General features: G+C 37.0%; 1 protein-coding gene across 1 annotated transcript in view; it reads left to right on the top strand.

The window, feature by feature from the left end:
• The window catches only part of ADAMTS12 (ADAM metallopeptidase with thrombospondin type 1 motif 12), a gene marked incomplete at both ends in the record, with an annotated part of 123,721 nt that extends 110,322 nt beyond the window's left edge, over positions 1–13,399 (top strand). The window contains 4 exons of the mRNA XM_081053587.1: positions 9,527–9,686; positions 10,563–10,745; positions 11,489–11,514; positions 13,259–13,399. Of these exons, the coding sequence (XP_080909713.1) occupies positions 9,527–9,686; positions 10,563–10,745; positions 11,489–11,514; positions 13,259–13,399 (510 nt within the window). The remainder of the gene's footprint in view (positions 1–9,526; positions 9,687–10,562; positions 10,746–11,488; positions 11,515–13,258) is intronic.
• Between the last annotated feature and the right edge of the window lie 4,319 nt (positions 13,400–17,718).

Genomic DNA, 17,718 nt, shown 5'->3' on the forward strand with positions numbered 1-17,718 from the left:
GAGATGGTATCTTATTGTGGTTTTGATTTGCATTTCCCTTGTAGCTAGGGAAGTTGAGCATCTTTTCATATATCTGTTGGCCATCTGTATGTCTTCCTTAGATAAGTGTCTATTCAGGTACTCTGTCTCTTTTTCAATTGGATTATTTGCTTTTTTTTGTTAAGTTGTAAGATGTCTTTATATATTTTGGATATTAGCCCCTTATTGGAAGTATCATTTGCAAATGTTTTCTCCTATTCGATTTGTTGCCTTTTTGTTTTGTTGATGGTTTCTTTTGCTGTGCAGAAGCTTTTTCGTTGGTTGTAGTTCCATTCATTTATTTTTGCTTTTACTTCCTTTGTCTTTAGGCTCAAGTTCACAAAAACCCCTCTGAGGCTAATGTCCATAAATTTAGTGCCTATGGTTTTTATTGTTTTATGTATTTTATTGTTCTATATATTTTATTGTTTTAGGAATTATACTCAAGTCTTTAATCCATTTTGAATTAATTTTTGTGTATGTTTTCAGATTGCACTCTAGTCTCATTCTTTTGAATTTGACTTTCCAGTTTTTCCAGAAGAGACTTTCCTTTCTCCATTGTATATTTTTGGCTCCACTGTCAAAATCAATTTCCCATATATCTATGAGTTTATTTTTGGGCTCTCGATTCTGTTCCATTGGTCTCTGTGTGTGAGTGTTTTTTTTCAGCCAATACCATACTGTTTTGATTACTGCAGTTTTGTAGTATAGCTTGAAGTCAGGGAGTATGATACCTCAGGCATTCTTTTTTCTCATGGTTGCTTTGGCTATTCAGGGTCTTTTGTGGCTCCATACAAACGTGAGGATTTTCACCTTGCTCCATGGGTCATGTAAACAATAGAAAATGCCATGCGCAGTTATATTTTTTTCATATAAATGTAATTTAATTACTTTACATTTAGGTATAATATAATATCTCCATTGGAAATTGACTTTCTTTCCCATTCATTAGAAATTCAGTTATTTGAAAAGCAATGTGCTTCATCCATCTTTGATTTAACAACCTGAAAAGACTGTACCCAACAACTAAAGATGTCTTTCCAGATTAGGCTCTTCATAAATACCCTGCAGCCCTGTATAACAATATAAACATCACTAACTAAATCAAATGTGGCCATCGGAAGAGAAAATTGGATACAATGTGAACTTTTATTAAAATGTTATAAATTTGGGTCATTTGGGGACACAAAATCCCATGGAAGATTAACAACTACAGGTGAACATTTTCAACTCGATCAATTCCCTGAGGCTCCATCACCTTATCATCCATTGTAAAGGAAAGTTGGAAAATGCAATTTTCCTTCTGGAAAACTATGATAATGTGAAGCATATCAAGCTCTTAGGGAACTCATTGAGAAGAGGAAATTGTCAAAAATATTACCATTTGTCAAAAGCATGCAGCCTGCTCCTCATTTTGATGCTTAGGTAGCACTGAGGTTGTAAATTATGAGGTTTTGTGTGGTTATTATTCTTCAACCAGATTTTTCCAGGGCATTTCTTTAGTTATAATTATCTATACAGTAAAGCCTACACAGAAACCCCTTTGGACCCCTACATGGGACCCCTTTCTATACAAGAAACAAGAGACTGTACAGAGAAGGCTAGGGAACTGTGGGAGCTCTCCGGGGGCTGCAGGAATTCTCTGGGTTCAGAGGTGCTGGTGAGCACCATTGTTTAAGTCTCCCTCCACCTCTACAGGGTGGGGAATTGGGGGGGCACTCTCCAGGTGGTGTGACCTACCTTCAAGGTCACAGCAGCGTGTTGTCAGACACATCACCCGAACCCATATCCATCCAAAGGAAGCAAGTAGGATCAACAGGGTATTACTACACAACCTGGCCTGCCCACCCGGAACAGCTCTGGCTCAGTAGGCCAGTGCCCTGGACACCTTAAGTACATGGTCGGCTTTTAGCAGCTTGCCAAAACCACCCAGCACACACAGCCTACACAAAGGCCACTTCTGCATAAGTCTACTTTTTCAAGACAGGGAAAACTATTTTGCCTAATTCATATAAACAAACAGAAAGTCAAACAAAATGAAAATATCTCTCAAATGAAGGGACAAGAAAAATCCCCAGAAAAAAACCCTAACAGAGCATAGATAAGTAATTTGACTGATAAAGAAATGGTCCTACGGATGCTAATCAAACTTTAGAGAGGAATAGAGAAACTTAGGGAGATCTTCAACAAAGCATTAGAAAGTATAATAAAGAATCAAGCAGACCTGAAAAACACAATAACTGAAATGAAAATTACGTTATAAGGAGTCAACAGCAGATTAGCTAATACAGAAAAATGGATCAGCAACATGAAAGAAAGATTTGTGGAAATCAATGAATGAGAACAGCAAAAAAGAAAAAAGAATTTTAAAAAGTGAAGATAGTTTAAGGGACCTCTGCGATAACTTCAAGTACTCAAACATTTGCACGATAGGGATCCCAGAAGGAGAAGAAAGACAGAAAGGAATAGAAACTTTATTTTAAAGAAATGATGGCTGAAAATTTTCTTAACCTGGGAAACAGACACCAAGGTCCAGGAAGCACAGATCTTTCCAAACAAGATGAACCTAAAGAGACTCACACCAAGACATATTGTAATTAAAATGGCAGAAGTTAAATAGACAATCTTGAAGGACGAAAGAGGAAAACAACAAATACATACAGAGGGAACCCCATAAGCCTACATCAGCTGGTCTCTCAGCAGCAACTTTACAGGTTGGAAGCAAGTGGCAGGACATCTTTAAAATACTAAAAGAAAGGAACCTACAACCTAGGATAACTTACCCAGCAAGGTTATAATTCAGAATTGAAGGAGAAAGATTTTCCCAGATAAGCAAAAACTAAAGTAGTTCATTACCATTAAACCAGTTTTACAAGAAATGTTAAAAGGTCTTCTTGAAGCAGAAAAGGAAAAGCCATAACTAGAAATAAGAAATTATGAGAAAGGAAAAAACCTTATAGGTAAAGCCAAATATTTAATAAGTACAGTGTATCAGACATTTAAAAAGCTTCTACAAAGGACAAAGGAAAAAGGTATCAAACTCAGCTCAAATTCCAATAAGTAGGAGATGCACAACATAAAAAGATCTAAAATATGGCATCAATAACAAAGTGTGGAGGGGGCAGTAAAAATGTAGTTTTGATAGAATAATTTGAATTTAAATGCCTAACAGATTAAAATAAAGTGCTATAAATATAGAATTATATACATAAACCTCATGGTAATCACAAACCAAACACTTACAAAAGATGCAAAGAATAGAGAGAAAGGAATGCAAACAAACACCAAAGAAAACCAGCAAACCACGAGGGAAGAGATCAAGAAAAGAAGAAAGGAACAGAAAAGAATTATAAAAACAACTAAAAGACAACAAAATGTCAATTAGTACATACTTATCAATAATCACTTTAAATGTAAGTAGATTAACTGCTCCAATAGAAAGATGTAGATGTTTGAATGGATTAAAAACACATTCCATCCATATGATGCTTACGAGAGGCTCATTTCAAATTGAGGGACACACAGATTGAAAGTGAAAGGATGGAAAAAGAAATGAAAAGAGAGCTGGGATAGCAATACTCATCAGACAAAATAGACTTTAAAACAAATAATGTAAAAAGACATTACATAATTATAAAGGAATCAATCCAAGAAGAGGATATACAATTGTAAATAACTACTCACCCAACATAAGAGCACCTAAATATATAAGCAATTATTAATGGACATAAAGGAAGAAATACATAGTAATACAATAATAGTAGGGGATTTTAATATCAAGTTACATCAACAGGTAGATCATTTAGACAGAAAATTAATAAGGAAATAATAGCCTTAACTTTCACATTAGAACAAATTGACTTAATAGATATTTACAGAACATTTCATACAAAAACATCAGGATACACATGTTTTTCAAGTGCTCATGGAACATTTTCCAGAATAGATCACATATTAGGCCACAAAACAAGCCTCAATAAATTCAAGATTGAAATCGTATCAAACATCTTTTCCAACCACATTGGGCTAAAACGAGAAATCAAATACAGGAAAACAACTGGAAAAAAACACACAAATACATGGAGACAAAACTATATACTACTAAACAACCAACAGATCAAAGAGGAAATCAAAAACTATCTTGAAACAAATTGATATGAAAGCACAACTTTTCAAAATTTATGAGCTACAACAAAAGCAGTTCTAAGAGGGATATTTATAGCTATATAGGACTGCCTCAAGAAACAAGAAAAATCCCAAATAAACAACCTAACTGTACACCTAAAGGAACTAAAAAAAGAAGAACAAATAAAACCAAAAGTAAACAGAAGGAAGGAAATAGTTAAGATCAGAATGGAAATAAATGAAATAGAAATTTAAAAAACAATAGAAAAATATCAATAAAACTAAGATCTAGTTCTTAGAAAAGACAAACAAAATCAACAAACCTTTAGCCAAACTCATCAAGAAAAAGAGTCCAAATAAAATCATAAATGAAAGAGAAGTTACAACTGACACCACAGAAATACAAAGAATCATTAAAGAATACTACAAACAATTATATGCCAACAAATTCGACAATCCAGAAGAAATCAATTTCTAGAGGTATATAACCTTCCAAGACTGAAGCAAGATTAAATGCAAAATCTAAACAAAACGATTACTAGCAACAAACTTGAAGTAGTAAAAAACTTCCAACAAATAAAAGTCTAGGACCAGACGACCTCACAGGTGAGTTCTACCAAACATTCAAAAAAGAATTAATACCTATCCTTACACAATTTCAAGAAATTGAAGAAGAAGGAACACTTCTACACTCATTCGGCAAAGCCAGCATTATCCTGATACCAAAACCACATAAAGACACTGCAAAAAAAGAAAAGTACAAACCAATGTTCTTGATGAACATTGATGCAAAAATTCTGAACAATAGCCAGAAAACCAGATTCAACAATGCATTAAAAGGATTATATACAATGGCCAAGTGGGACTCATCCCAGGGACATAAGAATGGTTCAACAAATGTAAATCAATCAATGTGATACATCACATTAGCAAAATAAAGGATAAAATCATATGATCATCTTAATAGATGCAGAAAAAGCATTTGAGAAAGTTCAATATCGTTTTATGATAAAAACTCAACAAAGTGGGTATAGAAGATGTGAGTGTGTGTGTTTATGTGTGATAAAATATTATTCAGCAATATAAAAGAATGAAATTTTGCCATTGCTTCAACATGGATGGACCTAGAGTGTATTATGCTAAGTGATATAAGTCAGAGAAAGACAAATACCGTACGCTTTCACTTACATGTGGAATCTAAAAACATAAAACAAGTGAATAAACAAAACAGAAACAGACCCATAAGCTAAAGAGAACAACCTGGTGGTTGATAAAGGAGAGGAGTGTGGGGGATGGGAATGTTTAGAAAGTAAACCAAAAGAGACCTTGGAATCAGGCACAGTTGGTGGGGATGAAAGGGCTCTTCGCACCAATGAGTAAGTGAAAATGTACTCAGTAAATAGTGTCCCCTCTCTCCCACAGGAGCTCCACAAAGGCAGGGGAACTGGCTTAGCCTGAAAAGAAACACACACACATAATATGTCTCTTCCTGATCACCTTATATAAAGCCATCTCTCAATAACTGCCATCCATGGAATTTCCAATAGCTCATTGGTGCCTCATCTTAATATAAATAGATAGTCTAGGATTACTGGGCATTGGAGAAAACCTGTCATACTAAGGACAAAATAACAAAACAAACAAAACAAAAAAAAACTCCAAATAACAGAGACCGTGAAAGAAAGAAATGATCTCCCCCCAAAACAACTATACTTAATCTCTTCAGAGAAACAAGAGGCTACATCCATGACATAGTTTCTTATTGAAGCTATATGAAAGGAATGTTCAGAGATTAAAAGGAGAACTTAGAAAAATTTATAAGAGCAAATGAAAAAATTAAGTGGAAAGATTGGGAAAATAAGGTGAAGAAATTTCTCAAGAAAAGGAGAACAAAAAGAAAATGACATAAAAGATAAGAAAATTAGAGGATCAGACTAGGAGGTAAAACATCAGATAAGATTTCAGAAAGGGAGAATAGACATGGAATAGAAATGAGGAAATTATCAAAGAACAGAAGAAAAGATTTCCAAATCTGAAGGACACGAGTATCTGTGTCTAATAAATGCTATAATTAAAAGAAGAAAAAGAAAAAGAAAAAAAACTCAGGAAAAAGGAGGATCTAGTTCTACATCAGTAAAACCAGAAAACAAATCTTATTTTACATGGATTGAAGTTAAAGATATTTTTTATCCACTTAGAACAGTGCCTGTCATATAGTAATAGTAAGTGCAAGAAAATTATTCAATGAAGATGTTTGCATTAGTTCTAGAACATCAGATGGTTTCTCTTTTTCATATTTCTCCATTTGATCAGTGTTGGTTGACTGGATAATAACAGAGTCCTGTCTTCGTGTCCTTGTCAACATTTCCAAATAGGCTAGTTTATGCTCTGATTGAGGCAGCCAGGACTGAATGAGGCTAGAGTAGAGTTCACTTAAGGGTGTGAACAATTCGGTTACTCAGTAGCCTTCCCTGGGAGCTAATCAGCTTTAGCCCCATCCCTATTTTGAGTGCTCTGTTCTGCACAAAGATTCCTTACCTTTACTGGATCCAAAGAAATGGAACTGCACATTAAGAGAGTTGTACCCTCTCTCTAAAACCCCAAACCCACAACATTAGCACAATCAACAAAACCCAAATCAGCCACCATTCTTCCTGCTTAATCCCCTAATTAAGTACAACACAAATTCATGCATCTTCTTTATAATAAATCGCTTTAACTGGCTAATAATTGCTTATTTTTGTGCTTGGCTTGGAATTAGCTCTTCCATCTTAATGTGTCCCCCAAGAGAGCCTACAGGACTTCGGCACCCAGGACCAGCCCAGCCTTGTTCCATTCCACCCTTAGAAGCAGAAGGCAGGAAAGGAAGTTATTCATTCTTTATCTAACAACCTCATCTTACAGAGGAAGAAAGAGATCGAGTGAATGAACAATATTCAGTGAGGGGAAAAAGCCCAAATCTCCTGAATTCTGGTCCAGTACACCTTATCAGATTCTGGCTTGATGAACATCCCTTGTTCTTCCCTCTGTCCTGTTGCACACTTTTATTTACTCAGAATCAGTTGAGCAGTTATTTCTTTTTTTCTTGTCCATTTTCATGGAGAATTTGAGGTGAATTCACTGAATAAAATTATGTTGAGGTTTAATCACAGAAATCTCGGAATTTATAAAGCAAACATGAGGTTCCATGTTGACTACCATGCCCTAGGCTTTATGAAGAGTAGAATTAAAATAAAGAAGCAGATGTTAAGAAAGATTTAATGTTTCTCCTCCTATCTATATGGAAGTTTTGTGGGAAGTTTTGGTAGCAAAACTGAGTTTATCAGTGGTGTCCCAGTGTGGAATTTTTTTTATCTAGTGGTGTTTATCAGTGGTGTCCCAGTGTGGATTTTTTTTTTTTTTTATCTAGTGAGCTGGGTGACCACTGATATTTCAAATGGCAAATGGAATCTTTAGGACCTAGTGATTTATCCAGAATTTGCCATGCAGCAGACTTTCAGTCAGTTGATCAATGACGATTTATTGACTGTCAGGCTATGTTTAGCACTCATCTAATTGTCAGACAGGACGAAGAAAGAAAGACTGGTTTCTACCCTCTGGGAGATTTTGAATACATAAAAAACAGGAGGCTAAAAGTAATAAAACATGACCTAGAAGGTAAATCACCAGAGTATAGATGGTTGTCAGTAGCCAAAAGGTGGAAGCAACACAAGTGTCCATCAGTGGATGAATGGATAAACAAAATATTGTATATACATACAATGGAATATATTTCACCTTAAAAGGAAACTCTGGCGCATACTATAACATGTAGGAAGCTTGAAGATATTATGCTAGTTGAAATGAGCAAGTCACAAAAGGACAAATATTGTATGATTCCACCTATATGAGGTATTTACAACAGTCAAATTCATAGAGACAAAAATAGAATGGTGCTTGCCAGAGCCTGAGGGACGGGCATAGGAGGTGAGAAGCTCTTATTTAATAGGTACAGAGTTTCAGTTGGGGAAGATAAAAAATGTCTAGAGATGAATAGTGGTAATGATTGTACATTAATGTGAATGTGCTTAAGGTACCAAACTGTGTACTTAAAAAATGGTTAAAATAGTAAATTTTAAGTTTTACATATTTTACCAGAATAAAAATAATTTTTAAAAGAGTCTGTGCTTAAGGATGAGAGTGGCAGATATTCATAATAATCCCATTTCACAGTAAACCCCAGAGATTTTAATACTGTCCATATCTTTGTTTCTTCAAGATGAATTGCAGCAGTTTTCAAATGTCTCTGCAGTTAAAAAAAAATAAATTCCCTAAAATAATTTTACCAAAAGTTCATCATAAATTTCTACTGTATTTGGTTAAAAACTTCCCCAATTTTACTTTTGCAAAAATCAGAGAAAGTGACTGAATGGTAGTAAATATTGGTTGTATTTGATTCTTTACTTTAGAATGAGGATTCAGTTTTTGGAGAAAATGATTGAAGCATTTAAGCATTATCCTTTTTATTTCTTCTGGCAATGGAAGACCACCATCTTTTGTTGTTTCTCCTGACATTCTTCTTTGAAATGTCAATTTCCTTATGCTTTGTTTTTTTGCAATGGTATTTTGCACCATTTCTATGTGCCAGTTTTCAGTGAACAATTCTAAAGCTTAGCATCTCACTATAGATTGTTTTGGGTTGATTCTAGCTATTTGCAAATATATTTGTATGGTCACATAGAATGACAGAATTAAAGTTACTGAAATTGTGTTTGCCTTTATAAAAAAAAAAGAGTGTGTATGGTAAATTCAGACACATTTTCTTACACCCTCAGGAATCATCTTACATAAGCTGCTCTCACAGGCTAGAGAATCTCTCTTGTGCTAGCAGGCAGCCATATCATGACATTACAGTGGAATCTGATCTGCTAGAATGGCTTGAGAATACACATGGTTCAGCTAGGTCCATTCCAATCCTCCCTGCATTCCACCATGGTTTTCCTCTCCCACTTCGTTTTTTAATGTACTCTCTGCTTCCCTTGTAGCTGTATCCCCTTTCCTCACATTTGATTTGCAGCCCCCAATGAACTAGTTGAGAGAAACTGGATGGCTTAGGCACTAGGACCCATATATGAAATTTGTTTCTGTTATGTTGCAGGTCAACCTCTGTCCACATTCTTCAAAGAACCCAATAATAAATTAAGCCAACGTCAATCGGCAGTCTATAAATTCACATCTCCAAATTATTTATTAGTGCCTTTATTCTATGACTCCTTCAGAAAGGCTTCTGATCATTGAGACTTTCCCATACACGACTACAGCGGGGTTAGAGATATTCTACTGGAGTTCCCCTGGTGGTCCTGGGGAAGAATTCTGACTCTTTTCCTGTGCCCTCCTCTTTCAGTGCAGCGCTTCCTGTGGAGGTGGCTTTCAGAAGAGGGCTGTCCATTGTGTCTCCTCAGAGGACAATCAAGCTGAAGACCAAGACCTATGCCGATGTGATCACGAACCCAAACCTCTGGAATTCCAAAAATGCAACCGGCAGGCCTGCAAGAAGAGTACTGGTGAGTAAATGACTTGGCTCCATTAGGAGCTTTTCATAAATACGTTGTCCTACATGACTTGATTTGGTTTTAGTCCCCTTCACTGAGCCAGGAGTCTTAATACGGAAGAGGCCGGCCAGCTCCCCTAGGAGCAAGCTGTTGGATTTGGTGAGGTTTGACTCCGATTTCTTGAGGGATTATCTCATCCATTTTCCTGTCTGAAAGTGGGTTCACATTGACATCATCCCACACAGATGAAAGTCACTTCTGTGTTGTCAAAGATTTCTGAGTGTGACTACTGTACCTCAGTTCTTGTCTCCTTAAAGGAAAGAATTCAGTCAAAAGACAGAGTTTGTACAAGGAGAGAATAATAAGAAGTTTATTAGCAAAACACATATACTATAAAGATTATGGAGTGGGCTGTCCCAAGAGAGGGAAAAACGGCCTCTCCTTATATTGTGTGAGAGTTTTTATTTCTGTGAATTGTCTCCCCCATCTCCCTCTCCAGTATCTCTCATTCTTCCAGCAGGTGTGCCTTGTACTAACTTCTTGCTCTCAAGGTTTCTGAGCTCATTACAATGGCCCTGAGAAGCAGGGTGTACATTCTGAGAAACGAGATGTTTTGCCATCCTTCTTGGGCATTTTTCCTTCTTCTTGCTTTAGGAGCATGTGTGAGCCGCTGTCCTGCTGAGCTACTTGTTTTGTGCCCACCTTTGTTTATGATATCTGTGACCTAAGGAGAAGCAGCTGCAAGGGCTGGTTCCCTCCTTCTCCTGCTCATTTCTACCTTTCTACCTACCCTGTCATAGAAAGATAGGGTAGGCTCCGGCCTTGCTCAGGAACCCGGTCAAGTACTGAATGGCCCTCTCTATCAGTCTGGCTACTGTCTTAGGTCAGGTTCTGCAGAAACTGATTCTGAGGTGAAAATTCGTGTGCAAGGGTTCACTAAGGAAGTGTCCCCGGGAAGACCATTAAGAGTGGAGGGAGACAAGACAGAAAAGGAAGGGATGAGGCCTGCCCCGGCTGCCACCTCAGGAATAGTCCTAGCTTCAGCTTGGTCCTACTGTGATGCTCCAGGCTGTAAGTTATGTCTCAGTGTTGTCAGAGGCAGTAAGCTGGACTATCACATTCCCACACTCTTCAGCCACTGGCCAACGGCTGCCTCAGTAGAAGTGAATTTGCAGACTTTTAAGGCATTCTACATGGGGAGATAAAGCAGCTCCCTTAGGCTGTGGGCAGTCCTCCAAAAGGTCCAAGGTCTCTGGGTATTAGAGGCTAAAGAAGAGGGACACTGAGACTTGGGGAGGTGAGGGTGACACATTGTCATACACAGTGGCAATCTTTTCCTAAAGATTTGTGGTTTTTTTCCTCTATCTTGATTCTTTTTTAAAATACTTTATTAGTTTCAGGGGTAAAAAACAACATAATGATTAGACATTTACAACCCTCACAGTGATAATCCCCCCAAGTCTACTACCCCTCTGACATCGTACATAACTATTACAATACCACTGACTATATTCCCTACGCTGTACTTTACATGAATATGTATATATATATATATGAGGTTGGACAATTCAATTTGCAAACTCATCCTAGAAAAAGTGCTACTTACCTCATTGATGAATATCATCACCACGGTCACCTACGAAGTACTCCCCTTGGGAAGCTATGCACCGACATCAGCGCCTAGTCCACCCTTCAAAGCAATTTTGAAACTCTTTTTCTGGAATGGCCATCAGAGCTGTCATCATATTACGCTTGATGTCCTGAATGTCATCAAAATGTGTTCCTTTAAATATTTCCTTTATCTTCGGGTAAAGACAAAAGTCATTGGGAGTCAGATCAGGTGAGTAGGGAGGGTGTTCCAATACAGTCATTTGTTGACTGTCTAAAAACTCCCTCATGGACAGTGTCACGTGAGCTGGTGCATTGTCGTGATGCAAGAGCCATGAATTGTTGGCAAAAAGTTCAGGTCGTCTAACTTTCTCACACAGCCTTTTCAGCACTTCCAAATAGTAAGCTTAGTTAACTGTTTGTCCAGTTGGTACAAATTCATAGTAAATAGTCCCTCTAATATCAAAAAAGGTTAGCAACATCGTTTCAACAAGTTCACAAACTTAATTGTTAGACCGTGTGTGTGTGTGTGTGTGTGTGTGTGTGTGTGTGTGTTTAATTATAGTTGACATTCAATATTATATTAGTTTCAGATATGCAGCACAGTGATTAGGCATAAGTCCCCCCAATAAGTCCAGTACCCATCTAATATCCTACATAGTCTTTATAACATTGATTATATTCCCCATACTGTATTTCACATCCCCATGACTATTTTGTGACTACCAATTTGTGCTTTCTAATCCCTTCACCTTCTCCCTATCCTCCAAACCCCCTCCTATCTAGCAACTATCAGTTTGTTTTCTGTATCTATGAATATGTTTGTGTTTTGTTTGCTTGTTTATTCTGTTCTTTAGATTCCACATAAAAGTGAGATTATGGTATTTGTCTTTCTCAGTCTGACTTATTTCACTTAGCATAAGTTTCTCTAGGTCCATCCATGTTGTTGTAAATGGTAAGATTTCATTCTTCTTTGTGGCAGAGTAATACCCCATTATATAAATGTACCACAATTTCTTTGTTCAATTGTTTGTTGATAGGCATTTCGGTTGTTTCATATCTTGGCTATTGTGAATAGCGCTGCACTAAACATAGGGATGCATATATTTTTTTGAATTAGTGTTTTGGATTTCTTTGCATAAATACCCATGAGTAGAATTGCTGGGTCATAAGGTAGTTCTATTTTTAATTTTTTAAGGAACCTCCATACTGTTTTCCATAGTGGCTGCACCAATTTGCAGTCCATCCAACAGTGCACAACGATTCCCTTTTCTCCACATCCTCGCCAACATTTGTTGTTTGTTGATTTATTCATGATAGCCATTCTGGCCGGCTTTTATTTGCATTTCTCTGATGATTAGTAATGTTGAGCATCTTTTCATATGTCTGTTGGCCACCTGTATGTCCTCTTTGGAGAAATGTTTCCAAAGATCCTTAAAGATAAGAGATAGTGAAACCTGTGTTCTATTATTCTGCTCCTCGTCTCCTTCCAAGTACTGAGGGCTGCCATTCAACAGAGATTGCCATTAGAGTTAACATCCTGAGAAAAATTTCCCTAGTGGTTGTTTATTTACAAACAATGCATTTATTTCACAAATATTTGTTGGGCACTTACTATGTGCTAAACATAATGTCAACAAGGAACAAAACTACAAACAAGTGACTCACTGATAATGGAGATAAGGGTGTTGTTATGAGAGTACTTGGGAAGGGCATCAAATGTGAAATGGGGGGAGTGGGGAAGACCTCCAGAGAAAGTGAAGGATGTGTAGAGAGGTTAGGTGAGCAGTTCCAGGAGAAGCTTTCAGTTTCTACAGTAAACAGGAAGAAGATGATGTCATGACACATAACACTAACTCAAGTACAAAGTTCAAGGCAGGTTAGGAAACAGCAGGGCTAGAGAGGTAAGCTGGAGCTGGAAGATAACGAGCCCCGTAAAGCATCCTAATGAGTTTTGACTTTATTTTTATCACTAGGGAAGAAGGGAGCCATTGAAGTGTTCCAAACAGGGGAGTAAAGATAAGGAAGTCATCATGGTGGTGGCAGTGTGGATGATAGAGAAGGAAGACCAGTTAGGAGATCAGTGGTACCCGAAGCAAGAGACGTATATGCCATAAACTAGGGCAGTAGAAATGAAGGTAGAGAGAAGTTGATTCAAGAGCTACTTAAAACAGAGACTGACAGGACTTTGTGCCTGGGGAAAGAGGAATAATAATACCCAGAGTTGTGACTGGGGAAGCTGAGTAGATGAGGCTACCATTCACTGAGAGAGGAAGCCCGGGAGTGGGTTTGAGAATGGGGAAAGATAGTGAATTCTGTGGAGACAGGCTTGTTGAGGGACCTATCAATGATTTATGTAGGAGTGTCCTATGATTGATTTTCTACACAAGTATGGAAGCCAGTAGAGAATTCTGGGTTGGAAATACTGAGCACAATGCACTGAGAGGGAAAATGCTTTAGATATGATTGTCATGTGCAACTTTCTTCTGACCAACTTGTATTTGAGGGTGGCTATCACTGACCATACTTGAAACTCTAAAAGAAGCTACCTCGGGCTCATTTTAAGAGTTGTTATTAATTTTCAGTCTTGCAAACTGTTGCTACTCAAAGTGTGGTCCCTGGACTAGATGCATTGACGTTACCTGGGAGCTTGTTAGAAATGTGGGATCTCAGGCTTCACCCTAGACCTACTGAATCAGAATCGCATCTAAACAAGATCCCCAGGTGATTTGGATGCACATTAAAGTTTGAGAATCATGTTTTTCTAGACCAAGGGGCCAATTTGAGACCCTCTTCCTTTGATGTCATTTTATCACCTCCTATACCATGTTTTTAAAATGTTGAGGCTGACCCAAAGCCTGGCACTAGCAGCAGCTGGCCTCTCCCAGGCACCTCCAAGGCCAACATTAGTGGCAACCATTTGCAGATCACTTTGTAGCTCATACCATGTGACCTGGGAAGGACACAGGCAGCAGCTGAGCTTAGCCTGCAACAGAGCCCCTCTCAAGAGGCCTCAGAACCAACACATCCAGTGACCAGCACCAGCCAACCACCTCCACAAACAACACACCTAAACGGCAGACTGGGCAGACATCAGAGCCCTGCTAAAGCAGATCCTGCTCCATAGGGTCAGCTCCTGCACAGCAACTCCTCCATTATAGTTACTGCCAGTCCTCACAAAAAGTCAGCCTGAGGATCAATCCCTCCAACTGATGTATAAACAATAACCAAGGCTCAAGTACAACAGGAGGGCACACACAACCCATATAGGGGAAACACCTGGAGCACCTGGTCAGGTGACCAGGGAGACCAAGCCACTGGGCCCCACAGGATACCTGCTACATACGACCACTCTTCTAAGACTGGGAAACATAGATAGCAGCTCTACCTAATACACAGAAACAAAAACAGAGGCAGCCAAAATGGGGTAGGGAGAGAGAAACATGCACCAAATGAAGTAACAGAACAAAGCTCCAGAAAAAGAACTCAATGAAATGGAAATAAATAATCTACCAGATGCAGAGTTCAAAACACTGGTTATAAAGATGCTCAGTGATGTCAGGAAGAACTTCAACAAAGAGATAGGAAACATAAAAATGGAGACAGAAAACATAAAAAAAGAAACAGTCAGAAATAAAGAATACAATAATTGAAATAAAGAATACATTAGAGGGAATCAACAGTAGATAAAGGAGACAATTCATCAAGAAGACATAACTTTTGTCGATATATATGCACCCAACCTGAAAGCACCAAAATATGTAAGCAATTACTAACAGACTAAAAGGGAGAAACTGACAAAAATACAATTACAGTAGGAGACCTGGATACCCCACTCACAGCAATGGATAGATCATCCAGACAGAAAGGCAATAAGAAAATATTGGTCTTAAATGACACATTAGACCAAGTGCACATGGAATATTCTCAAGGATAGACCATATGTTGTGGCACAAAATCAGTCTCAATGAATTTAAGATGGAAATCATACCAAGCATAGTTTCCAACTTCAAAAAGTGTGAAATTGGAAATAAACTTCAAGAAAAAAGCTGGAAAACAACAAATTCATGGAGATTAAACATGCTACTGAACAACTATTGGGTCAAAAAGAAAAAAAGAAGAGATCAAGAGAGTCATAGACACAAATAAAAGTGAAAATACAACATATCAAAATTTTGGGTATGCAGCAAAAGTAGTATTAAGATGCAAGTTTATAGCATTACAGGCCTACCTCAAGATACAAGAAAAATCCCAAATGAACAATCTAATATTGTAACTTAAAGAACTGGAAAATGAAGAACATATGAAACCCAAAATCAATAGAAGGGAGGAAATAATAAAAATCATAGTGCAATAGAGAACAAAAAGACAATAGAATAAATTAATGAAACAAAAAGCTGGTTATTTCAAATGATAAACAAAAATGACATCCACAGCTAGACTCACATAGGAAAAAAGACAAAATCAGAAATGAAAAAGGAGAAATTACAATGAACACCATAGAAATACAAAGGAGTATACAAGAATACTGTGAAAGGCTATACACTACCAGATTTGGTAACCTAAAGGAAATGAACAAACTCTTAGAAATATACACCTTCCTAGACTGAATCATGAAGAAGTGGAAAACCTAAACAGACTGATCACTAGTAATGAAATTAAAACAGTACTTGAAAACCTCCCCCAAAACAAAAATCCAGGACCAGGTGGCTTCACTGGTGAATTCTACAAAACATTCAAAGAAGATTTAGTATCATTTCTTCTCAACATTTTCCAAAAAAATTGAAGAGGAGGAAATACTTCCTAACTCGTTTAGGAGGCCAATATTATTACCCTGATACTAAAACCAGGCAAAGACACCACACAAAAAAATAAAATTACAAACCAGTATCTCCAATTAACATAGATGTGAAAATCCTAAAGAAAATACTAGCAAATTAAATACAACAATACATTAACAGGATCATATATCACAATCAAGTGGGGCTCACTTCAGGGATGCAAGGATGGTTCAATATTCACAAATCAATCAATGTGATACAACATGTAAACAAAATAAAAGATAAAAATTACGGTCATATGAAGAGATGCAGAAAAAGCATTTGGCAAGATACAATATCCATTTATGACAAAAACAGTCAATCAAGTGGGTATAGAAAGAAAATAACTCAGCAAAATAAAGGCTATATATGACAAACCCTCAGCTAATATAACCAATATTGAAAAACTGAAAGCTTTTCCTCCCTCTAAGGTCAGGGACAAGACAGGGATTCCCACTTTCCCCACTATTATTCAACATAGTACTCTTAAGTCTTAGCCAGAACAACTTAGACAAGAAAATAAATAAATAAATAAATAAATAAATAAATAAATAGCATCCAAATTGAGACTGAAGAAGTAACACTGCCACTATTTACAGATGACATGATTTTCTTTTTCTTTTTCTTTTTTCTTTCTTTTTTTTTTATTAGTTTCAGGTGTACAAGACAAGGTAATACTTAGACGTTCATCATTTATATCCCTCACACTGTGAACCACCCTCCCCCCATCCATCATCCCTCCGACCTCACACAGAGCCATCACATTATATATATAAAATTATAGTTGGCATTCATTAATGTTCAGCTTCTGGTGTACAATGCCATGATCAGGCATCCACATCATCTCTGAGGTGGTCTCCCAAATAGGACGCATGTCCATCGGATACCCAACAAAATCTTTACAACATTATTGAATAAGTTCCCCAAATTAATTTTCAGAAAACATTGAGGCCATCTTGTGGTTACCATGATTTTCTATATAGGAAACTCTAAAGACTCCACCAAAAACTATAAACAAATACAGTAAAGTTGCAGGATACAAAATCAATATACAAGAATCTGTTGCATTCCTATATACTAACAATGAAATATCAGAAAGAGAAATAAAGAAAACAATCCCATTTACTATTGCAACGAAAAGGATAAAATACTTTGGAATAAACTCAACAAAGAAGGTGAAGGACCTGTACACTGAAAACTATAAGACATTGTTGAAAGAAATTGAAGAATAAACAGAGAAATGGAAAGATATTCGATGCTCATGGATTGGTAGAATTAATATTGTTATAATGTCCAAACTACCCAAAGCAACCACTACAGATTCAATGAAATCCCTGTCAAAATCCCAGATTTTTCACAGAAATAGAACCAAAAAAAAAAAAATCTCAAATTTGTATAGAACCACAAATGATGCTGAATACCCAAAACAACCCTGAGAAAAAAGAACCAAGCCAGAGGTATCATATTCCTTGATTTAAAACTAGACTACAAAGTTATAGTAATCAAAACAGTATAGTATTGACAGAAAAATAGACATACAGACTAGTGGAACAAAATTGAGAGCCCAGAAATAAACACATATGGCCAACTAATTTTTGACAAAGGAGCCAAAATCA

Source organism: Rhinolophus hipposideros (genome assembly GCF_964194185.1).
Source record: "Rhinolophus hipposideros genome assembly, chromosome: 7".
Taxonomy (NCBI): Eukaryota; Metazoa; Chordata; class Mammalia; order Chiroptera; family Rhinolophidae; genus Rhinolophus; species Rhinolophus hipposideros.